General features: G+C 40.7%; 1 protein-coding gene across 2 annotated transcripts in view; it reads right to left on the reverse strand.

The window, feature by feature from the left end:
* Positions 1–24,838, reverse strand: part of LOC139812139 (uncharacterized) — a 118,463-nt gene extending 93,625 nt beyond the window's left edge. The window contains exons 1-4 of one of the 2 annotated variants that reach the window (XM_071776761.1): positions 24,168–24,838; positions 20,799–23,248; positions 20,592–20,725; positions 19,882–20,017 (exon numbers count right to left, since the gene is read on the reverse strand). In XM_071776761.1, coding sequence (XP_071632862.1) covers positions 19,882–20,017; positions 20,592–20,725; positions 20,799–23,109 — 2,581 coding nt within the window. In that variant the 5' untranslated portion in view covers positions 23,110–23,248; positions 24,168–24,838. Of the gene's footprint in view, positions 1–19,881; positions 20,018–20,591; positions 20,726–20,798; positions 23,249–24,163 lie in introns of both variants that reach the window. The other variant, XM_071776760.1, reaches the window with a different exon arrangement.
* Between the last annotated feature and the right edge of the window lie 1,513 nt (positions 24,839–26,351).

Here is a 26,351-nt window from a genome sequence, read left to right on the forward strand (position 1 = left end):
ATCTCCCCGAATCAGCTCCCGAGAGACGCCGAGCTTTTTCGCTGCACGCATTATCGAAAACAGTAGGCAATATTTTTCGTTTGTTCCAATACAAGAGATGATAACTTGGAGAGACGCTATCTCGAGGTACGCTCAACACAAATACACGTGAGATCGTAAAAATCTATTAGCGTCTGCCGCCGAAAGAAAACAAAAGAGCAAGAAGTTTCTTGAATAATCTAATAGTCAGTAATCAGATGCCTCTCCTGCGCTTCTTTTACGCTGCGCTTCAGCACCAAGGGTGACACAAACACGCACACATATCAATAACTTCTAGAGATTACTTACGCGATACTGATTTCCTTTACGATTCGCGCTATCGCTGTATTTTTTTTTATCTACGCGTTCGAACGGCCGCGGAACGCAAGACACGTACGGAGCGGCGCGAACGCGGCGCGGAACGAAAATTCGATTAAGTCATCGCGAACGGATGCAAAACAACGATGACGTAAGGTGCCGCGACGATGAGGTGCAATCCGCTCGAGTCATTTATTCTTATCCGAGTTCTTTTTTGTCCGTCCCGATACGATCGCCCTGGCGCCGCGCGTTGCCGCGTCAAAAGACGTCCGTCGCTCAACGTAACGTTGCGTCCGTTGGTTCTCGTGACGTCTCGCCGAGCTTACTACGCATTACACGAACGGGAAATGTGGCCGTGGCTTCGCCGATCGATAGTACCGGCTGACTGACCCGTGCTCCGAAAGCACGTGCTAAACACGGGGAAGCCGGTCGAACGGCGCCGTTTTCCGGTGTCCTGCTCGCCGGGGTAAAACATGGCGACGTTGTACGGGCAACATGCCCTGCGAAACTAACGTATCCCCGTCATCCTCTCTCTCCCGCGCGATCCCTTTAATTCTCATCTCTCTTTACCGAACTTTCCTCCCGCAGTATATTACTTTGCATGACCTGTCGCTACGTTGCGTGCACGGCGTTTGCATTGTCGTCGCGTTCGATTGCAGAAGCAGAAAATAGGGCCGCGCGAATAATTCGATAATTGAGTGGTTCATCAAGAGAGTGTGTTATTCCGCAATTTCCACAATGAGGTTTAATAGAGAAAAATCGATCTTTTCAGAATGCCCGTAGCTGGAGTATACGTATACGATATTATCGCGGCATGCTTTCCGTTTATCGCGCATGGCATCATCTATGAAATTATCATTGACAGCCTGAGGAATTAATTTTTTTACCGTAGTTCATTTCCTTGGAAACTCGAAGCGAAATCCAATATGCAATATTTTAATGTTCACAATCATGTCATGTAATTTACAGCGATGCGTGATGCAACCTAATACATTCTCAAATTCACTTTTCCTTAATTTGTTCACTCTCTTGTGGAATTGCTCACACTTGATAAATTACTCGTATATAATAATAAAAAATATCCATTTTAATGCCATCCTTTTAAAAGCGTAAAAATTAGCTCAAAATTGTTGTTATATCTTTCATATATGTATTTTTTTTTTTAGCAAAATTGAATATTTTCTATGTCATATTTTTTCATTAATTTTCAATATATGAAATATCGAAGATTTTTATGATTAATATAACGTAACGCAAAAGCACAAAAGTCCAATCATCTCGCAACGAAGGATATGATTTATGCCACTTTCATAATCACGGGCACGGCAAAACCAGCTATCAATCATCAATAATATCGCAAAGATGTTGGAAGTATCATTATCGCGACTATAATCCACGTGATTTGCACGAACGATTGAACTGAAATTTTCAGCCGCTCGCGCGCTACACACGCTAAAGAGGCCGCGTAGCAGAAAACGCAATTGCAACGTGTGCGACTCCGCGCAATTATGCAGATTATTCCTACCCGCGTGTGAAGGATCGCGAACCCGTCGGCGTAAACTTCATTGCCACACATGGAAAACTTTGGAGCGCGCTGTCGTAAGCGATAGCGACGCGGATATAATGCGGGGAATGTTCGCTGAAAACGATATAGCGCCGACAGATTGCGGCGATATACATATTGTGTTTTGCATTCTCGATGCGATTCTCTTTCTTTAAACGAATGTATGCATAATGCATATATCTTTCAAGCGTTCTTGAATGTTTTTTAGATATGTACTTGTAAAGCAATTATCGAACTCGAGATAAAATATCGGATATTTCCTCGCTAAAATATTTTTCACTCCATTTTACCAAAACTTCCTTTAAATAAAACATTTTTTTTTTTTTATAGAATTTACATATCTTATTTTTTTTCTCATATCTATATGTGATCTGTAATTCAACATAGTGTACATATTTAAAGAGCCTATAACGTAATACGTAAGCTACACTGAGAAAAAAATACTGTTGCTTTAATTAAATGTGGAATTCCGGGGTGCCAAAAATATAAATAGTTGATTCAATTGTATAAATAATGATTCAATTGTATAAATAGTTGATTCAATATTTGAATTATTAAAACGACTACACTATAGTTGAATCAACTATTTATACAATTGAATCAACTATTTATGTTTTTGGCCCCGGAATTCCACATTTAATTGAAGCAACAGTATTTTTTTCTCAGTGTAATACATCTGTAGAGATTCCTCTTTATCTCGTTCTCTCGTAACTTATTCTGAGTTTGAAAAAAATATAGATCGTACAAATAATTTGAAAGAAGTGCACGTTTAAAGACTGGAGAGTGCATATATCCCCTTAATAAGATTCGTCGCCGACGCGTCGCGGTCGTACCGAGCGAGCGAGTCGTCGCGACAACGGCACGCGACCGACGACGCAACACGGGCGCGGAAGCGGAACAACGTACGCGTGCATCCGGATCCCTGCGGGAAGTCTTTCGCGTCGTGTGTTGTCGCGTCAATTAACGTCGTTTCTCGCCGGCAAAATTAACGTCTCTCTTTCGAATACGGCCGAAAATAAAGCGAACGCTATTACGGCGCGTTCTATTTTCACTCGGCGCCCCAGTAGCGTCGGCATTACATGAAATTTAAGTAGAAGTCATATTTAAATGCGATCGATCGCTATCGCCGATAAGAACCGAGCGGAGCGTGATGGAGCACGGTCACAGGTCATCTTATTTCGACTCCTCGAGTCCTCGCCTTTGCATTGAGTTGCATCGTCGACTAAACTCGTACAAGAATTCACAGTAGTTCTCTCTACTCTCTCACATATATATTAGATGATCATACATGCGTATATATTAATAATATGCAATGATATATTATTAAATTACTGACGGTACTCTTAATAATTCCGAACGATTTTATAGTAAGTCCTATTAAACTTTTTATGTAAAGTTTTTTTTTAAGTGAGGAGCTTTTTAAAGCATTTAAAGAATAAAGCGTGTCTACCGTCAAAAAATAAAAGGTATGTATTAGTTAAATAGCAAATTCGGTGAATTTAATTTGATAATAATTAAAAAAATTCATTTATATATTTTGTATATTTTATATAGTCTTTCATTTAAAAATAATACTAAACTAATTTTTACTAATAATTTAAAACTCCCTAGTTGATCCTATATTTCTCATTTCAATAACCCTTTTCTACGCGAGTTTCAGCTTTTTTTAAAACTGGAGAAAGAATTCGAGCGTTCATATTCGCGCGCGATATTCAGCTAAATGTAGTCGCAATGAAAAAAACCAGAAAAAAAACACCAATATCGATGTATTCTGATGTCTATTGCGCCGGCACTGTTTGGAGTCACTCGTGTATACCGTCGAATAAACTCGATAGAGGTTCAAAACCGTCCGGCCGCCATTGCTCGGCCGGCCCGAGTCGTCGTACATAGAAATCTAGGCCGCATTATGGATCTACATGTAGATAGCTTACGTGAGGAGTTACGGTTGAGCGCGCGTGATCATCTCGAATTCGAAAATCGATCGATAAATTCGCCTTTTTGCATCACGAAGATACATACTTAAGATCTTAACTGGAGGAACTGATATGTCTTTCATAAAGAGCAATTCTTAATGTAGTTTCAACGTCCATTCCTATATTATGTTTTTTGCGCCATACTCTGTTACATCGTTCTTTTATTACCAGTTAGACGCTGAGTAAATCTTTGCTTTTCAAATATCTCCGTTAAAACGTAAAATTCTTTCCGCTCTAGTCTGGTTTTTCTGGATTATAATAACCGGTTAATATCGGGGATAGGTGTGCAGGATTAAGTATCGTTGAGTTTCCACATTTTGTGGAATCTGTAATTCGAGCTATAGTCGTCATACGACGACGTCTATTATTATTATTTAATTAACGCGAACTTCCATTTCAGGTTTTCAGACTCGCGAAATCAGGCTGTCGCTTCGGCGGGTTTGTTTCAAGTCCGGATGCACGATTTACGCGTAATTATTCAGACGTAGGTACATTATTTAACAGAGCGTGTATAAAATATCGACATAAAACGTATCGTTACATTCCTGTAAATTTATTCGGAACACACCGAGATAATGAAATTCCATCCTACTTTCACATTTCCACCGTTAATAGGAACATGACGTCGTATTATGGCTGAGATAACGTGAGTCATGTCTTCTATTGTCATTTCAAAAATTAATCCGCGATGGACGAGATGTTACAGCCTTGTAACTTCCTTAATAATAATCTCTTTTGTTGTGCAAAATAAAATATATGTAATACGACACAAAGGTATGTAGTATAACAAAGATAGTTGGATTCAAGAAGATAGTACAAAGACGACAATAAAATATAACACGAAAACATATCTATATAAAAAATAATAGATAACGATTTTAACTTGAGAAGTTAATTCTATATTACATCAAATATCCACACACCACGGTTTCTTATATTTTAACTCGATCTTTGAAGAGTAAATAGAGTAAGAAATAATTTTTTTATTTGAGATATTGTGATGATTTTCCTTAAATTGTGTCTTACTTTGAAACAAAGGAGGCGTTAAAATAAAGAACTTTTTCCTAAAACGGGAAACAGGACTTCCTTTGGATTCAAGAAGATAGAACACTTCTTTATACAAACTAGTTATGAATGAGTTATTTTCATCACTCTGTTTCTCTCTGTGAATTTATATAACGCGATATTGGACAATGTTTTAATGCTACGTCTGCACTCCATTTATATTTTATATTTAAATCGTGCGTTAATTGCATGTAACGCATGCGGCAATACGTTATTTAAAGTAATGTATCATTTAAACGACCCTGAGTGATGATGGCGTTAACGGTCTTCTCCAACAACGATCACCAATTATTTATAATTACAATCGGCTCAAACTCGCGTGGCACGTGTAGTGCGACTATAAATACACGATGTGTCGTAATAATGCGCGACCGCGTATTTTTGATACATTTATTGAAGCTAAATTACGATATCCTGACTAATCTCAAATTAATATCTATATTTTGGCAATTTCTTAGACTTCACGAATCTATACTGATAGCATTCTTAAATATTAGAAAATGAAATTTGATGCTAACGACAATAGCTCTTTTCCAGTAATAACTCTTTTTCAGTATAAAACACGTACAAATAATTTTTTTGCTGTACTGTATTGCCGTGCTTTACATATAAAAATTCATCAGTTATTCGGAAAATTAAGTAAATGAACAAATTTAATTTGAGACTGATTTACTAAGATTTTTAACGTTAAGATAAATAACGTTAAGACTAAAAAAAAGATCTTTGTGAAAAAATGTCCATTTGTATTTCTGCTTAAATCGAGTCCAGATATTTAAAGAGCGATACCTTAATAATAGAAATAGAAGAGTGCGGTACAGTATAGATTTTTGAATCGTTGCATCGCGGTTAGGTGCACTTTGCTTATGATAGTATCACACATGGTTGAGTGGATCGATAAACTCACCGGGAAAATAGGACGACATATAATGGAATCATTTATATACCACCCGCAAAAATGATCGTCGTTGAAACCGCGTCATTTCGCGTACAATATGCGAGCATCTCGTGAAAATTAAACGTCATCGCTGCTATAGCCGTCGTTCTACTGGGCGACACGAATTATCGTGAAAGATTGATTATTTCGCGATTAAAAAAAAATTATACGCACGGTGATAAGTGATTATAGGATTATTAGTTTTTTTTTTAATTACCGTTCTTTTACAATAGATCGTTAAGTGATGATAGTACTCTCTCTTTCACAACTCGCGTATATAATAAAAAAAAATTAAAATATAAGTCTCTTTTGCACTTAATATTATGTTCGTTACGCTTTTACATATGTAAGTATCACATATTGATGAAAGAAGTATATAAAGCATTCGTAGAGATATATTTTAGTGTGAAAGATATTATAAGCCAAGCTTATAATACATATCTCATACTTTTTAATAAGTTATCAGTAATAGATTTCAAAAATAACAATCTTTTTTAAATATTTACATGAATCAGACAGAAAGTAATAATTGATAAAAATATCTGGTATAGTACCTATATTATCACGATTACGACAGACGATTAATTCATTCAGGAATATAATTGCTACTTGATAGTATTTAATTTATAGATATACATATATAATATGATTGGAAAATCTGCGAGCCTCCCCATCGTAAAACTTTTGACATCATCTAATGCGTACTCACCCGCTAGAATCAGGTTGCGCTCTTGCTTCAACAGGCAATCCAAAAATATATGGAACATGTGTGTGTTTGTATATATATATAGATATCAACGTATATATATTCAACGTGTATATATAGAAGCTCCTAATATTGGGATGAAACGTTAATCACAGTTGCTGCTCCTCTAGACTCCTCAAAGCGTTGATGATGCGGTGCCGTCCAATCGGTGATCCTCGATCGAGCATTCCTGATGACCAACACGTCGCGTGTCGTTAATGTGCGCGATCACGAGATCCATCAGCTCGCCGACGAGGAACGAACGGGTCTCGCGCGCGAGAAAAGGAGGCGTGAGATCGCGCGGCGAGACAGAGAACGAACGCTACTTAATTGCGCGTAATGGAGAAAAATAAATCAGCAGGAGTGACGAGAGAGCAGAAAGCCATGGCATGGAGAGCGCGCGGCTCGATCTCTCTCGTCGGCGCGAGACAAATTTACCATAAATTACCGGAATAACGGAAAACCACCGGTTGTCTCTCGGCGAGATGTATTACGCCTATAAATTATGATTATCGCAGGACAAAATGGATTTGACCCCTTTCCGCCCACGATCTACCAGCGTTTAAATTGACCGTTTTTAATTGCGCCCTTGATACCGAACCCTCGATACGTAAACCGCAAGATTTCGTTGGCGCGAGGAGTTTTTGCATGTATACCAATAGAGAGATGATAAACGCGTCTTTCCTAATTCGTATTCACATTCAGATATAAATCGCCCACGAAATGGACACTCAGGATATTATATATCGTGCAATTATATGCTTCTCGATCTCTTTCGCGTGCACGCGTATGCATATATATTCGTCGCATGTATCGTCTACCTTTCTCTCGTTACAAGAATCGCGGAACAAAGCGCAAAAAATCTCGACCGTGATAAATCCCCTTCCTATGATTACATATATACGATAACCAGCCTCGACCATTTCATTTATAATATACATGCAATTTTTGCATCGCCCGTGGAATTTTATCACGCTTATCACTAGGTGTTCGTATCAGATATATTATCGAAATTGAAACAAAAAATCAAATCGAGATATAATGAAAAATGAAAGATACAAAGCATTTCAGTCCGGACAAAGTCCGTGCCGCGAACTCGATACCCGACCGTTTATGTAATTCTTCCGTGGGAACTTCGCGTAACGAGCAATCGCGTGATTTCCCTCGCACGTGGTTAAAGCAGCTTGCAAACTCAATGTTTTCCAGTTTGAAGCGGCGCCGCCGCCGAAAACATTGTTTCAGACCGTGTCTCGTATCTGTACCGAAGGGAAATTCCCTTCGTACTTAAATTCCCCGCGGTATAAATTAATTCTATGCGTAATACCCCGCTTGTGTGTGCTAAGCGCGAAAGCGCGGCATTAACGAAGTTCGGAATTACACTATACGGTATCGGGCGCACGGGTCACTTAAATATCAGTTACGTTAATTTCCACTTGCATGCGGAACGTGTTCATGAGATTCAATTTTGAAACCCACAGCCGGTGGTGGGTCTCCGCGGCTCCGAAGATGATACGGTACAATGTGCTTTTTAATTGATAGGTGTGGTGCACGCTTTTTAATTAATACCCGCGATACATGACATCGAAATCGCGCCGATGTTATAACTAAGAGCGATCATTTATTCATTCCGCCGAGTCACAGCCGAGATGTAGCAAATTTCATTATTAATTAATCGATTCGTTTATAAACTCTAATGGATGCTACCAGTCAAACCGAATTTATCGACAGCCGTTTTTCTTCCAATATTTAAGCGAAACAGTGCCCATCGAATATTTCAAGTTGTCTCTTGTTTATTGACTGCTGTATCTATTTTGTATCAATTAATAAAAGTAGCATAGAACGACCGCTTTATCGCGATAAAATTAAAACGGTATTATCTCGTCTATAAAAATTTATAACGTCACTTAATTTCTGATTATTATTTTATGCAATACTGAGAGTTTAAGATATTAAGAATTTAAGATACATCTCAGGTATTTTGGCGAGCAGTAAATATTAAATGAGATCACGTACGCCTTATGCCATCCATTAAAATTGCAATTTCTTTTTAATAATCAATTAATTCACGTACTAAAAAACGATTAAAAATGCTTATTTCTTACAAACGTGATGATAAATGTGACTTCAATTGGAACGCTCGAGCACACATGATAATTTCTATCACACTTTACCCTCAATTTCCAGAAATATTCTCGCCGAGCTCAATAATAACAGACTTCATGGATCTCGTATAATAAATTACGCAAGCATACCTCATTCAATCAATAAACATTTAACCCGTTCAATCTTCATTCCAGTCGAAATGAATTCGATATGACGAATCGAGGCGCATTATCTCTTTGAACGTATTGATATTTAATATAAATTTTTTATATAAATTATTTTACATTTTACATACTAAAGAAAGCGCAAAATTATCTTTCAAAATGTTTAAGTGCACTTGTAATTAAATATATATTTAAATGTACTCGCAACGATATCCCACATGACTTTCATTAATGTGGACAATGTACATTACAAATATTGGATTCCCACCAGGATTTAATAAAAATGAGCAAATAAAATGCATTTATCTGAATTCTAATAATACTAGACAGTTTTTGTTCGCAAAAATACGCTTGGCATTTAACAAATTAAATCAACACATATATCCTGCATTGACAGATGCAAAATGTCAAAATAAAGGCTTAGTTCCCAACTATATGCGTAATTCGCAATTTTATATAATAATTTTTTTAAATGCCAAATTTTCGCAATAAGAACTGTCTAATATTAATTAGAGTTCAGATAAACGCATTTATACATCGGGATGTTCATCGCATCGCTTTCAATTGAAAGAGACGAAAAAGCGGGTGTAAGTTGCAACGAAAGATTTCTGCGCATCTCCAGCCCGATTCGATATCTAGATTGACGACGATGGCGAACGAATCTGTTTGCCGAACACGTAAGAGCGTGAGGCCACAACGCGGCGTTCAGTTCGACCGCGTAAATATTTAACCGAACCTTATTCGTCTCTCTTCGCGGCTCGCTGAAATATTTGCGATAAGGAAGTCACGCGTTATTCGGTATGACGCCACGTGCCGCGGGGCGAGTGATAAAAAGACACGACGTGGTCTCATCACGTACCTAGCACACTTTTCACTTGTTTGCAACGTATTTTTTAAAGCATTGCTATATAGTAAATTTAGCGACCAACGTATTAATCACTCACAATTGATTCGCGCGAAAAAGATAACGATTGCAACGCGGTAATGGGTATACAACGCAACGCCTAAACGAGAACGACACAAATATCTCCTGAATGCGGGTATGTGCCAAAAACTGGGCAGCAAAAAACTATCTAACGTCACCCTACTTGTTATGATGGTCATAAATTATTCTCGAAATTCAGTCGCCCTTTCACAACGACGTTAATATATGTTCCATTCGGCGTAATAAAAAACAGAGGCATATTAATAGAGTCGTTAACGTGAAAATATATATTGTTAATTGTAAACAGCGCGATTACTTCAAAGTGACGACGCTACCATTTCATATTTCTCAACGATGCCATTTAGCTGCGCTCTGTTTGGATCCGGAACACATATTTTTAGAAATAAAAATCACAATTTGCAAATCCATACTATACTTCGCTCGTCTTATTTGTAGTGATATCCGTTTGAAAAATTTATTACACGCTTTCCGAACGCATTTCTGCAATGTTACACGAATAATCCAGCGAACAAGGTAAACACACATTGCAGCGGACCGGTAGAGACCGGTAGAGACACGCGCATGGTAATAAAAGCGGAGCGATAAACCCGTTCACGTAAATAAAAGTTATGATTGAAAAACCTTTCGGAAGCGAGACGTGGCCGCCAACGAGGAAACCGGAGCACGATTCCCGCGTCCTATTCGATCGTAAACGCGGCATTAAACTGGCCGATGTTCGACTTCCATCGACTTCAACGAATCGCTTCGAGCGAACGGCGATCCGCAGCTCCATTACCCTCGATATCCCGCGTATAACCGACGAGCAGGCGTTCTCAATCAGGGACACTTTATCACCAAATCCCGCGAGGTCACCGTCAAACTCTCCGCAATAAGAGCTCTCGATTCATTTATCCCTTTGTTTACCCCCACTGATTAACCCCCGCGAGCAACCTATTTTTCAAGTGTAAATAAAAATTCATTTGCTAACGTTACCTTTTAATCCGTTCTTGAAATTCCTTGAAAAGTATTTGTAAAAATAAACACAATTCTTTCCGAGATTAGATTCATAAATGGGTTCTTGCACACGCGTTTCATTAATACACCCCACATATCTTCTTTCATTACTTTGGAAATAACAGACACCATAAATATAGCTTGAAAGAAACGTGCTCTCTTCTGAAAGATCTCTTCGGTATTCGGAACCTCATTTTTCCTAATAGCGACGGCCTTCTGTTACTTCTCTGCCGCAATGTGATGTCATTACCGGCTTTAAAGTGCTGACCCACAACCGATATCGCGGGCACCCAAGTGACCTAATCGATATTTCATACCGGTCGTTTTCCACCCATCGGGGGAAGTTGTACGTTTAGTTTATCTTAACCGGCAGGTCAAACGTAAATTTCAAACTTCGCGGCGTTACCCTAAAGCGCACTTCAAAGGGCCGTTTCGCCGCGACATAAGAGGATTCGTGTGATGTCGCGACCGATACACGAGCCGAAACTCACGCGGCTTCTATCGGGGGCTTAGAGCGCGGTGCCAGATTTATAACGGATGGATACCACGTGCTTACGTCATCGGAATGGAAATCGTCACACAATGGTATATCGGGATTAGTGAGCTGCATGCGTATTGGAGCATCGAACTCGGACATCGCGAACGAACCCATCGATTAATAATTTTACTCGAATTGATCGCATCACGGATAAAATACTTCTTTTGTGCGTTGCAAAGCCCTTTATGTAAAATTCGACGATCTTATACAGAGATCAAGTGTTTTCGAGTAAACGCTACCTCTTTGTTCTCAAAAAATTTGATAACGTGTGCAAAATGCTAAGAAAACTTTTGACTGCAATATTTCTTTTCAATATTCACTTTTCTCTTCAAAATGAGATTATTAATTTATTTTTTATGTAAATTAATTACATACTTAACAAAGAAACATCATGAACCGAGAGAAATTCAATTAGACTATTAGAGCAAGGAATTCTTGCACGTAAATTCCCAGTTATTTCGAAATAAGCACCCAAATAGTATTCTGTAATATCGAGTATCTGTGTAATATCTAGAATAATCGGGTATCCGAGCAATATCCATGAATTCGAATAACGGCTGGACACGCGAGTACGAAGACTATCCAATCTGTACTAATGCCGATTATTTTAGGAAAAAGTCACAATTTTTCTCCGTAAGACTTTATTCCGGATTGGCTCGATTCAATAACCATTCAATCGCGAGTTATTCAGGAGGAATACTCTGACTATATTTCTGCAATTTCATGTTCTCGATACACGAGGTAAGGGCACAACTTCGCTGCCGCTCCGTTGGATTTTCATCGACGAGAAGAAAAAAGTAAAGATGTATCCTGGGCATTCCGCTCCAGCAACTCACGCAAAACCGACGCGAACGAGCGGATCTTTCTCTCGTGCTTCTCATGAGACACGTGATTCGCGGAAGATCCTGCGCGAACCTTATTATCTCTTCCGCGTATTCGGCGGTGCATCAGTCACGGCCGTGGAAATTGCCGGCTTCCGTTCGGCTATAACGCTGTGGAAGCTGGCGAGAAGCCAGGTCCCATTCGCGCGCGCGCATGTACGTGTGTGTGTGTGTGTGTGTGTGTGTGTGTGTGTGTGTGTGTGCGTGTGTGTCACAAGTCTATTTTCAAATTAAACTAAACCATCGCGTGCTCATGTCCGCCCGCCTGTGATAACCGCACCGCGTGTCTAAGTGGCGCCGATGCGTTCCAAGCGCCGGCCGTGCATCGCGACGCCCCGCGTCGCATTCGATATTTCGGCGGGATAGAAGCTACATCGAACACGGGTGTTGCGACTCGCCGTACAATGTAACTGCGAATTGTCGACGAGTATAGGGGAGGACCGGAGCGCGAAACGAGACGGTTAAATTGGAACGCTATGTCCTATCTCTTCTCCATTTTCGGAGCAATGTAAGGATTTCGAATATGCGACGGTCCACTATGTACAAATCGCGCTTGTATCATTGATATGCATGTAACACCCGAAGCACAAGCGTAACATATGTAAGCTGTGGAAGTGAATACCTAATTTTATGAATCTCGAACACGCGATGGTTATCGCGTATTAATGGTGTAGAACTAATACTTCGTATCCGCAATTTTGCTTACACATTATTTACCAGGTATACACGTGTTCGTAATTGTATGAAGAGAAATGTAATTTTATTATAATGTAGAATATTTTATTAAATATGTGCAAACAATTGTAATTTTAATCTTAAAACATGTTAAATTAGCAGCAATATAGACAAATAAATTTTAATGTTTAATGCAATATTTTATTGTTTGTAAAATTTTCAACCCATGAAAATTAAATTATATAATAATATTCTAATAAAATTTATTAAAAAGTTCTTCTGCTGAAAATGTGTTATAACGTTCTTCAAATAGTATACGATTTTACACATTGCCAATATTAACGCATTTCAAAGTTATTTTTTATCTTTTTTGTAAAGTGGATTCAAAGGCATTTATCCAAAAATGCGAAATATTATATCTACACGGAAAAAAACAGTTTTGTCGAAGTATCTAAAAATTTAGCTTGATATTTAGATCTAAAAACAATTCTATTAAATCATCAAAATAATTATGTAAGACGCCCGAAACTATGATAATGCTGTTAAAAGTTTTGACATTTTAGCCACCAGCGTCCGACATAATTATTTTGATGGTCCAACATAATTATTTTTACAACCGTATCGAGCTAAATTTTTAGACACTTCAGCAAAACCATCATCTTTTCCGTGTACAATATCGATATTTCTATATTTTCCTCTATAGGCACGTTACACGTTTACCGTTCCAATGTTTCATCACATCGCGAAATATCCCTGATGTGCTCCGAGATAGTAAACGGATTGTAAAGGGGACGATCCAAAATAATTCCGGAGGAGAAAAGAAGACGGATTATACGGACTGGAGAAGAGATTGCGACGTGCGCGTTGCGACCTTGTTTTATTGCTGTTTTTAGTGTTACGCGAGTTTTCGGGCGCGAGGACGAATACAATAAAATAATGATGACAGGGAAACGCGCTCGGAAGGAGTATGTAGAGAGGTGTACCGTAATACGTAGTACACGCTTTGTAGAATGAATTTATGATCTAAGAGTGTCGTGAAAATGAAGTTCACGAATACGTATCGTCTCATATACTCAACTTAATTTCCGAAATAATCGCAATAAATCACGTTTGATTACACGTTTAATAATGTATTGGCACTGCTGTTCAATATTTTTTTTTCCATATTAAATTCAATTTATGGGCAAATTTGGATATTTTTTGCGCAAAAATAAGAAGCAAATATAAAAAGTAAATCGTAGTGTTAAGAGTTTGCAGTTATCCTCTGCAATACAAAAAAATAATCTGTAAGATCTTTTATTTCTCCTAAACCCTAAATTCCGATAACGCGCTTAAAACATACGCTGTATATAGAAATACAGATTATACATATAGCCCATTATTATTGATAATGTAGTGTAATGAAAAGTATAATCACTATGTAAATGGTCGAGACTGTTATAATAGACAATTTAAATAAATCATCGGTGTTTTTGTATATCATACAAAATTGTTATAATCGACGGACAGTAAACACATAAATGTTATCACTGGTAAATTTGGAGTTGATTTTTATTGGCGAAAATAAAACGCCAACACGTCACAAGCCAATAAAAGAACAAACGCAAATAAATAACAAAATATATCGTTTTCCAAATTTAAATTTTTAACGTAATTTTTATTTAACTTTAATTACGCCATCAAATATTGTAATTTTAAGAATTATATGTAAATAACAAAATATATCGTTTTTCCCATTTAAATTTTAACAAAATTTTTATTTAACTTCAATTACCACGATATGTAACAAATATTATAATTTTAAGAATTATATTAAAATTATCTGGCTAAACTTGGCGAAATATTATAGCGAATTCGATTGGACGCACCAGTGCGCACTCAGTGCACATTAAAGCCGTCGTACACAAATCAACGTATAAAGTGTATGTTTAATATAAACGGGTTAAGTCGCGGAATCCTCAATATCCCTTATTGTATTATTTGGTAAAATATGTATTGGGCATTTTATCGGTCAAAATATTTTGCATTTTACTTTAAATATTAGAGATTAAATCAGTATACAACAACTTTTTAATGTGCACTGACAATGAGTGCATGCAACCGAATTCGCTATTAGAGAGGACGGCTTCCCTCGTTTCTGCTAAAAAAAAAAAAGATCAACTCCAAAAATTCAACGTACCATCTGTGTGAAAGACTGAAAAGGATTAAACAGAGTTAAACGGTTAAAGCCGTTACTCCGTTTGTAAAAATTATTCGCGAATCGTTCGTCGGAACGTAACGAAATTCAACGTTTGAATTTCCTCTGTCTCGCGATCGCTCGAAATGCTCACTTCGCGACCATCAAACGGGTGTCGGGTGAGCGAGAAGCCGTGGCGCGGCGCAGAAGATCATATCCGCAGTAATCTACATCAATCAAAAGCCGGCCGCGAGGCGAAAACGGTGCCGTCAATATATCCCTATCGGACGGCACCGAAAGCGTTCGTTCGTCGCTTCGTCAACGAGCTATACGTTCACCGAATTCGAGAGGGGTACGACCACCGCGGACGAGAGGCTCGACCGTGTCGATCAAAAACGGGGGATGCATAAATGTCGTGCGCCCGCACGTGTCACTTGTCGAGTTCTCGCACCGCGGCCGGAGCCGAATTGCACCGACAGTCCGCGTCAGCTATGTACGCGGCGACTCGCCCGCCGCGTTACCTCTCATATTTTGCCCTTCCATCCATAAATATTCCTTGATCAATTCGCGTGGCGTCGTCGTGTTTTCAGCACAGCGTAAAAATTCGTCTCGACGCCATGTTTTCCGCCACTAATGCGCGGCGCGTTGAACATCACATATCTTTGTCTCTAGAACCGTCAAACCTGTACTCCGGATAAAATATGCGTAAAAATAACCGGGGATTAATGTTTTGTCAATATACGTTACTACGAACCTTACGTTTTCGGGAATTTTGAAAATACTAGATAACATCCGGGACAGTATGAATAATGAAAAATAAACGGAGAGAATTTTCCGAGGATCATCCGCAGATCGGCGAGTTATACGAGTGGAAACGAAAGGCATTTCAACGAAAGGCGTTCGCCGTGCGAACGAACGTCGCGGAGAGCGGAGAAAATTCAGCCCAGGCCAGACCGTGGGCTCTCGGTGCAATCGGACTCCGAGAAGTGCTCTCTACCTACTTTTCGCGCCGTGGCTCCATTTCGTACGTTCGTATCCCCGGCGGCTACACGGTACGACGCGCACCACAAGTACGGAACACTATATATCTCGCAGCCGACAAACACCAACACTCGCGTTCAACCCCGACCAGCGACGTGCACGACACTGCGAGAGGGAGGCGACGGCGACGGCTACGGCGACGACCGTGATGTTTCGGGCCTGCCGCGGCGTGCGCGACCGAATAACGCGAACGGGAAGCCGGGGCCGAAAAGAACACACTCGTCTCCCTCGACTACCACTCGAGCACTGTCAGGTGTGCGCCGCGCGACGCGTATATGCGCGCCGCACCACTACCATCACCGTTTTCGCCCCACCATCTCTGCCGCTATCCCCACCCCGCCGCCCCGTCACTACAGCCGCCGCCGCTGCCGCCACCGCCACCGCCGCCGTCGCTGCCGCCGCTGCTGCCGCCGGCGGCGGCGGCCGCTCTCACGCGCGCGCGATCTCCGACATGGTATATACACTGGAGCACCGCGTAGTCGGAAGCAACGACGGCACACACGGTTTACATAAGAAGGGGAGTATTAAACTCGCGGCTCCGCGGAGTTTCGGGCGATCGCGGGCTCTACCGGGTGTTCCTGCGGAGCTCGGAAAACGGCACGCCGCGCGAATTCTCTCACTTGAATTGAATCTGGAACGCGGGTATTAAGACGGATCTTTGAAAACCTGTACTCGTGTTGGGTGTCCTCTTTTTTCCCCCCTCCCCACCCCTCCCCATTCCCCCTGAACTTTCCCGGTATACTCTCGATCGTTATTTCTCCTCTTTCGGATAATGTTCGAGGAAATCTCGGATCGTATTTTTAGATGTCGCGTTTAATTTGAATTTATTGAAATTATAAATACTCGAATTCTCGCAAATTTCTGTTAGGAGATCATACGTCTCAAAGAAGCGATTTCACACACGCGCTTTGCAGACGAGAAATAACGTTCGCGTCTCTATAGGGTGTTTCCGAATTAAGCGGGGAGTACAGACTTCTGCATGATGCATAAAGAAATGAACCAATCAGAGTCCTTCACTTCTATCGTAGAGATAGAAATGAAGGATTATGATTGGTTCATTTCCTTATGCGTTATATGCATTATGCGCTATGCAGGAGTCTGTGCTCCCCGCTTTAAGCGGGGAGCACACACTTCTGCACAACGCATAAAGCCCAAATCAGACTAGCGGCTCGCGGCCGCGACTGCGATTGCGATTTCGTCCCTTGACCAATGAGAAAGAAGCTGCTGGCAATTCGGACATTTCTCATTGGTCAAGAGACGAAATCGCAATCGCAGTCGCGGCCGCGAGCCTCTAGTGTGATATGGGCATAATGCGTAAGCATAAGAAAATTGATTGGTCCATACACATGTGCATAAGGAAATAGACCAATCAGTTTTCTTATGCTTACGCATTATGCGTTATGCAGAAGTGTGTGCTCCCTGCTTTAAGATTGATAACTAAAAAAAAAACATGCGTATATGCAGAAACGCCGTTTTAAAGAATAATACACTTCGCGCTTATTTCGCCTTAATTTCATACGATTTACAAGAGGTACCTCGGAATTGGCACACGACGTTGCGCCAGTAAGATTCTAGCACGCACTGACCTTGCTCTCGGAAACCGGCGCGGGATAATTGTGCAGGCGGATATGCAACATCGTTTTCGCGTTGGCGCGTGTTTGCGGACGAGACGCATGTAATTTGCTCGTACTGAACGAACTTAAGGGAATCGTATACATATCGTATACATATACCGATTACATACTCCGATGTACAACGCGACGAGAAAAGCTTCCTTCCACGAAACACCCCCGTTCGCGACTCCGCAATGTAGCGTTTGTGCAAATTAACTCAGGATAGTTCATTTAATTTCCTTATTCGGACACTCTATTTTCGTACCATCGTGTCATCGGGCACGGAGAACGCAAAACCGCAGCTATTTAAACATTTTCACGCGTAACGTTCATGTAAAATGTTGTGGAACAAGTCGATTTGACTATTCTATACTTTTAAATTTGACTTAAAACACACGCACATACATATATTTCTTCTTCTTTTACTGCTAGATATTATTTAATATTACTTTAATATTAAGAAGGATATCTCGGGATCCGCGGAGTAAGCTTCTCGCTCGACTAAGGATTAAACTTGTTGCGGCTTTAAACTGTGTCATTACTAAAAACGCTCTACTAAATGTCAAGAAGGTCTTTTTTAATATCGCGTGAAATCTCTTACAAAACGCGGGACTGTGTTAACTCCAGTTCGTTCAGGTTTACACGTAAATCCGAACCCCTCTTGAATTAATCCTCAGAATGTCAGAGAAAGTGTATTTTCTCGAATCTTGAAAGTTTCTATTTTAGAAGGAAGTTTTCTAATTTAGTATGTTCTTTGTCTCTCGGAAGTAAGACACAATTTCAGGGACATCGCACCGTCCTCCAATACTCGAAAGCTTAATGCTTCTGCTTTCGCTTAATCCGATTGTTAACGTTATCTGAAAGTTCTACAATAATAACTATAGAACTTTATATTGCTTGTGTATAATTAGATAAGCTTGTGTATAATTAGATATTGTGTATAATACAAAATAAGATAAAACGTTCAGTAAATCAATATCGAGTATCGTTTCCAATAAAATAATCCTGCGAAATGTATGCGAATTTCGCTGTTGAAATTCACCATGGAATTAAATAAATCATCGGATTAAGAAAGATTTTAACGATTGATTCGATCTAAAGCAGAATAAATCTAATAAAATAAAATAAGCGGGATAAGTTATGATCGATTTGTAGCTGTTCTATTCAATAACAGAAGGACTTCAATAACAGGAGACATTTATCTTAACAGATCTGAGTTAATTAAGGTTTTTTTTACATCACCGCGACTATCGAATCAAGATCTTAATGCGATAAATACTTAATATAATGAAATACTAAGTACAGAAAGAGTTATTACGTTGCGTATCTTTCGCTTACGCTTTATCTATGTATCTTTATATATCAGAGAGGCATGGAATAATTGGAGAATAAAATTAAAAGGCCAGTAATTACGCAAGTCGTTAGATAGAATAATATGAAACGTGATAAGTACGTAATAACGACAATGACGTCTTTTCGATTCTGAATCGCCAGCAAATGGCGCAAACATTTGTACGCGGCAGCTTTCCATATGCATACAACACGTGTATTCGCACGCTGTCATCGGGGGCTACGCGGCATCTCGGTTGCGTGCAATGTGTATGTCTCGCGATGAATCGAGCGGGATAAAGGGTGAGAGAACGGTGAGAAAGCGTCAATAGAACAAAGAGAAAAGCCAAACCGCTCGCCACGGGTTGAAAGAGAAAATCGCCGAGCGGCGTAATAACACGCGCACATAAGCGTATGCAGTGGCGTACGTCGAAAAAAAAAGCGAAAACAATTTTTGCAGCGCGTCTCGATCGGTTAAAGTTAAAAAACACCGCGCTAGATAATTTATTCTAATTTACGCGAGATTTCAATTTTGCGCTATATACAGCGCTCCGACCGTTTATCCAATGTATGCGTAATTCTTCGTTTAGTTTGTATTATGAATATCATGAGAGAGGCGAGTAAATTAATATAACGAGCGGTGTAAATTCACGTTAAATGTGGTCTGTTGAAACTTAATTTAAATCACGTCGAATAACAAACAGAGAGGATTTGTAAACTATACGGTGTAGCTTTCGATAATTACGGCTGTTTGATAGAGTTGGCAAATAAAGCAAATAGAAACATGCAGTTGCGTTTGACTCACCGTGCTGATGAGGGGCCGAGAATGCTGAATGCCTGCGTGGTGACATGTCAGGATGATTACCCTGGCTACCTGGTGGCTGCATAGAAGACAATGCGCCGAGCGGTGTGTAGGATTTGCAAGGCTGTTCCGGTTTTTGCTGATAAAAAGAATGTATAATCAAAAATATGTATTTGTACTCGATTAAATAATTAAAGAAACAATTAAAAAACATAATTTGTAAATAAAAATATAAATTTTCAAACAAAATCATAGGCCGGTATTCATAATCAGATCTTATTTCAAGACCGTCTTAAGTAATATCTTAAGATGCTAATACGGCTCTGTGATTGGTTAATGACATCTTAAAATTGTACTTAAGATGGTCTTAAATATAAGAACCGACTATGAATACCGGCCTTACTAATTTTTAAATATTTAATTTTAAAACATTTTCATTTCTTTCAGAATTATCGAAATATATTGTAAAGATTCATTAAAGATATTTTATTAAATGTATTACCAATTATATTTTTCAGTTAATAATGTTAAAAATAATATTCTATAAAAATCTGCCTTTGACATATTATCCATTTATCACTATCTATTCATTTATAAAATGTTTCTCTAAATATTCGCTAAATTCTAGTTTCTATTTTGGATATGTATATCGTATAAAATAAACGTTTCTATATAACACGCGAGAAGTAAACGATCTTGAATAAAACACAAACCTGCTCGTGAAGCTCAGTGGCCACCGCGGTAGCTGCAGTTTGAGTGTGACTGGTAGAGCTGATCCTGTACTGCATACCGGCGATACTGCAAAAACCTTCGTGATGGGTGGATCGAGTTTGATTGACGTAAACACCTTGAAAAGAATTTGTTATCGTAGTAAAAAGATCGTTAGAGTTTTCGCGCTTAATCCACACATGATTAATTACCGGTGATAGTGACATCAGTGTCCTGGTTAACGATGACAACTTTCTTGGATGGTTTAATAACCTCGTCCGGATCGGAGCCTTGTCTCGACTTCTTCTTATCTACGTCTGAGTCATTTTGTCTACGTCTTTTAATTATCTCTACTTCCGATTCGCTGGAGGAAGAATCACTGCTGCTACTACCACAACGATTTTTCTCATCGGAGTAGGAAGCAGCCAAAATGGCAGTGGCATTAAGACTGGCCATCCTTTTGCAAACAACCATGTCCTTCAGGTCCATTACTTCCTCGTTTCGTTTCCTCCTCTTGGTCATTTTCTTCTTGCTTGGTTCAGCACTCTTTTCCTTCTCGCAATCCTCGTCGGAGGAGGACGAGGATGACGAACTCTCCATCATATCCCAATGTTTGCCACGTAGTCCCGGCACATTTCTCAGTTTTCTCTTCAAAACGTTCTCCTCCGTTTTGCATTCGACCTTCTTCTCCTTCTCCTTACGCGGCTGCTGCTCCTCCTTTTCCTCCTTCATTTTCTTCGGCTTCTCCTTCTCCTTCTCGGGTTTCGGTTTGCAAAAACCACCAAGGTAGACTCCGCCGGTCTCATTTTCGTAGAGGCAGTGAACTTTAGCCAAGGCATTCAATGATGCGACCCTGTGTCGTTTTGGTCCGCTCCAAAAGCCAAAAAGTCGCATTCGTCGCGCACGTTCATCCGATGGTGAGCTAGCCCTCTCCTTATTCCTGCTATCCTTTTGCCTACCCTTCCTGTATTCGTCGTCAGAATCGCCCTCAGAATCAGATTGTGATGTAACGCCACTGGCACTCTCGCCATTCATTGCCTCAACCTTTAGATCTAATTCAACTGTATTCTCAGCGCCGATTTGTTCCTGCTTGGAATTCGCGACAGACTTGGCGCTATCATCGGAAATTTTGAATTGCTTAGATTCCTCGATAGATACATCCTCAGATAAAACTGATGTTTGATTATTGCTCTCCGTTTGTACCCTTATTGTTTTCCCAGCCTTCTTCGGGGCTTTGCCGCTAATTTTGCTACCACTTTTGACAGCCTTCTTATTATCCTGTAATTTCGGTTGAAGACTCTCCTCTCTGCACTTGTCGGAATCTTCTTCAATCTCGCTTTTAATGCTACTCACTTCTGGCCCTTGACAAGCCTCGTCTTTGCTCGCGAGCTTTTTATGTTCGGTCGAAACTTCGTCAAACTCTTTCAATTCAATTTTCTTCTTGGCCATAATCTTCTCCGTTATAGTTTTCAACTTATCTTCCCTTTTCAGAACGGCACTGATCTTCGAATGTTTCTGAGGCAATTTCGCTTTCATGTGTTTAGCCAGCTTGGGTTTTTTCTCTTGTAAAGTCTTACTCTTAGCGAAGTTGTTACCCTTCTTCTTCGCTTTCTTGACCGCGTCCTCATCTTCGCTCATTTCTTCATCTTTCACCGGCTTGGTTAACTTAATCTTCTTGTCCGCCAGTCTTTTAACTACCGACAAATGAGGCTTCTTCGTTAAAACTGTTTTCCTTGTAACGCTCTTCTTCTGACTTTGCTTTGTTTTGGAGTCCTTCTTCGTTTTAGGAGAAGAAATCTTATTGCTCGCCGCGTCCTTCTCAGGAATTTTCTTGCGCTCCGATTTTTTATCTTTCACGATAGAGTTCTTCGATATTGCTTTAATATCAGATTTAATTAACTTGACATCTTTCTTCTTCTCATTCTCTTTTCTTTTTTTGAGAGGAGGGAGGATATCGATTTTATTTTCAAGCGCGTCCTTATCTTCCAGTGTACTTAAAGATTTTACATTGTCCTCCATACCTGTATTATCGTCCAATTTTACGCTCTTCTTCTTATCCTCAGTTTTCTCAATTTTCTTCTTATTATCCACAGACTGTCTTTCCAATTTAGCTTTCTCCTCACATTTTTGTAATTTTTTCTTATCCGTATTCTCTTGGCTCATTTCTTCATTACTCGTTTTGTCATCCCTTTTTTCCGCTTTCCTCTCATCAATTTTGTCAGATTTCTTCTCGTTATCCTTATTCAATTGTTTTTTCTTCTCATCTAATTTATCTAATCGCTCCTTCTTTTTCTCCTCTATCTTCTTTTTGTCATCCAGCTTTTTCCTCTCCTCCGCCTTTTCCAATTTCTTCTTATCGTTATCTATCTTCCTCTTTGGATCTTCCAGTTTGTCATTTTTCTTTGATTTCTTCTCCTTCCTCACATCTGGCATTGTCTTCTCTGTAAATGTGCGACGTTTCTTGGCGACTGTTGGCATTTTAGTTGCCTTTTTGGCAACAACAGCCTTCTTCTGTGGCTTCATTATGATTGTATTCTTTACATCTTCAAAATAAATATAAATATGCTCGAAGTGTGCGAATGTCCAGTGTTGATTTCCACGACTACCTAACTGCCATCGTAGATTTTTAATAATCGCGATATAGCTCGCAAGCTGGATTTATCTGCAAACAATCCCAAATGCACACATAAAACGGTCAAAAGGTAAACGCGACTATACATATTTACATTACATTTCGAACAATGAAACACCCTCGACGTTCGATCGTTAACAATTTATCTTTATCGCATCTTCCCCCGTTTTTTTTTCTCGTTTACGGCTTTTACATCGCGATAAAAAATATTTTCCACGAAACGCGGATCGCGGAGAGGGAAAACCGTCGGCGCAGATAAGGTATTACGAGCGCGCTCCGCTTTTATCAGCGTGTAATAAAAACGAATTTGCGTACAATCAAAACGACAAACCGCACGCCGGAATCGGAGCGTGCTTACGCGCGCGAGATGCAGGCGCGCGACGGAAATCGTAAATGATACCTCACAAGCGAAGCGAGAATCCGCCGTGCCGCGCTTCGCCGTCGAGGGGGGCCCACGGCCCACCGTGCGCGCACTCTCCCCCTCATCGACTTGTTGACAAATCGATCCCTTTAAATCACGCACTGCGCCCGTTCGCCGATTCGGGCAACGCGACAGGTATATAGAGAGACAGAGAGAGGGAGAGAGAGCGAGACTCTCGGCGGCGATAAATAATAAAATGATCAACCCGCGCGCGGACGGCCACACGGGGCGTCCTTCTCCGCTCCGGGAGCTTTTCGCCGGAGTGTGCGCTCCGGCGCTCGTATGTACGCGACACGGCACGGCGGAACAAAGATGCCTCGGGGAGCACGGAGCACGACGGGCGACACACGGCGGACCGGACGCGGGGCCGAGGAAACGCGACTGCGGCTGCGGCTGCGGCAACGGCAGCACGCCCTTTAAAAAGCGCCCGTGGATGGACGGCCACAAGTGGCCCTGACGAGCGCGCGCGCGAGAGAGAGAGAGAGAGAGATAGAGAGAAACAGAGAGAAAGAGAGAGAACTCACCAACCTGCTGATCGATCTCAATCGTCGCACGCGGAGAGAATCTTCACGGACCACGGACGGCGATCGCGCGCGGCTCGTCTCGGCTCGGCTCGGCGCGGCGCGGCTTGGCGCGGCGCGGCGACGCGATCGCGCGACTCGGCAACACACGCACACACGCGTTTATAGCGACGACGATTGACGAGGAGGAGAACGCGGGAGAACTGAAACCACGGGGACGGGACGGGAAGAAGCGAAACGGGCGGCGAAGGCGCCAGTAAACGGGGCTGTCGTGTTTACCACGCTCGCTCGCTCTCCGTCACCCGAGAGCGAGCCCTTCCGTTTCTCTCCGGACTAAACTCGGCGCCCGCGCACGCTTTCTTTTTAAACGGCGAATCGGAGGCGCCCGTGCGGATTGGTGCGGGCGCGCAACGGAGCGACGACGACGGACGACGACGACGGGGACGGGGCACCCGCGGGAGTCCTGGTCCAAGTTTCGCGACGGGGATTCGCGACGCGAGACACCGCGAGCAACGGCGGGTGGCGACTTCCCCGGCGGAGGTTCGACGGCCCTTTTTCGCGACGGTCTATCGCGAAACTGACCAACTCGCGTCGCGCAGCGCGCACCTCGCACGACGTCCCTGCCCTTTTACCGTAGCCTCGTCGGCCATTTTCTTCCTCGCGCCGCTCCCCCACTCCTCCCGCTCTCACGGAGCCCGCTGTCACGTAGCGACGGAGGCGCCGACTCGCCGCGCGGCCGACAGGCGGCGCCACCTCGCGGCCGTTCCTCACTCCGGACTACTCCGACTCCGGAGTAGTCCGGAGTCCGGCCACCTCCGGCCGAGTCCGCCGGAGTCGTCGTTTAAATTGCGATTTATTTCCGCGTGGCATTGACAACGAAGCGGCGCGGCGCCCTAAATCACGCGCGGTCCCCTCCCCGCCGCGATCGATATTCGCGTACCATTGACATTGCGGACGGATCGTAATCAGAAATTGTGAATTTTAAAGAGATATCGCGTGAACGTAGGAGCGATCGAAAATTTTTCTCTCCTCTTGCGCACAGATTGTCGATAACTTCGCGCTTGTTTCGTTATAGTAAATATTGGAAAAGAATTATGTATACACATATAATACACACAGATTGTCGTAGAATATATGACCCACAAAATTGACATATATTAAGCAAAATGACACGATGCCAATTTCAGGTTGATAGAAACCCTATAGGTTTATAAATTTAAAATTTTGACTTATCTTGACTTAAACTTTATTCCCTCAGATATAGCTCATATCGTCCTTTTTTATGTATGTACATACATTACTTATTAATTGTGATATCGGAATCGATGTGAACATCGAGAAGCCTCGATGTGGCCGATCGTCGATAACCGATTCACGTCGTCCTGCTCCGAAATCAGAAAATGGCGGCCATTGGTTTATACATATACATATATCTTATTCGATTGCTGTCCAAAATATATCGCAGAAAACATGAAAGGCCAGCTAGTTGTGAAATAGAACCGTAGAACGACGATTTATGCCAAGTGCACGATCGTGCGCTCTTTAGATACACTTCGGCAGCAATATAACATAAAATACGCAAAAATGATTGCAATCGAGAACGAAAAAAATTATAATTGTTTCTACTAAAATCACGATGATTATTATGCGTGCGGTATTTAATGGATTACTACAATTATTCGATTAACTTCACGGGAGATGACATCAAAAGTAATTTTTCGCGTGCGAGATTCTTTCGGTAACAAATAATAACGAGAAATACGAAACAGTTCGACCTGCAATCAGTAGCGCATTGGCAATTTTAATAATTAAAAGGATAATTTTCGTATTGTACGTTTCTTTACAAAATTATATATTGTAAAAATTGTATTATTGTGTTACTAGAGATTTTAATACAACTTAATTGCACACAAAAATACTATATTTTTAAAAAATTATATTAAATATAAAATCAGTTTCTATGAAGTTGTTAAATAAGTTTTTATAAGTGTTTCCAAAAAGTATCAACATTTTCTTATTAATCAGCTGCATATATAAAACTATTTGCAAAATAGATTTATGTGTTTAAATAAATTTTGAAAAGTTTCTTTAAAAAGATTTAAGAAATTTTGTATTTATAATGTTGTTGCATGGCTGTGACAAATTTGATGTAGGATATATCTATAATACGATATGTGTATAATCGGTTAAA

The sequence above is a fragment of the Temnothorax longispinosus genome, chromosome 4 (assembly GCF_030848805.1).
Source record: "Temnothorax longispinosus isolate EJ_2023e chromosome 4, Tlon_JGU_v1, whole genome shotgun sequence".
NCBI classification, from domain to species: Eukaryota; Metazoa; Arthropoda; class Insecta; order Hymenoptera; family Formicidae; genus Temnothorax; species Temnothorax longispinosus.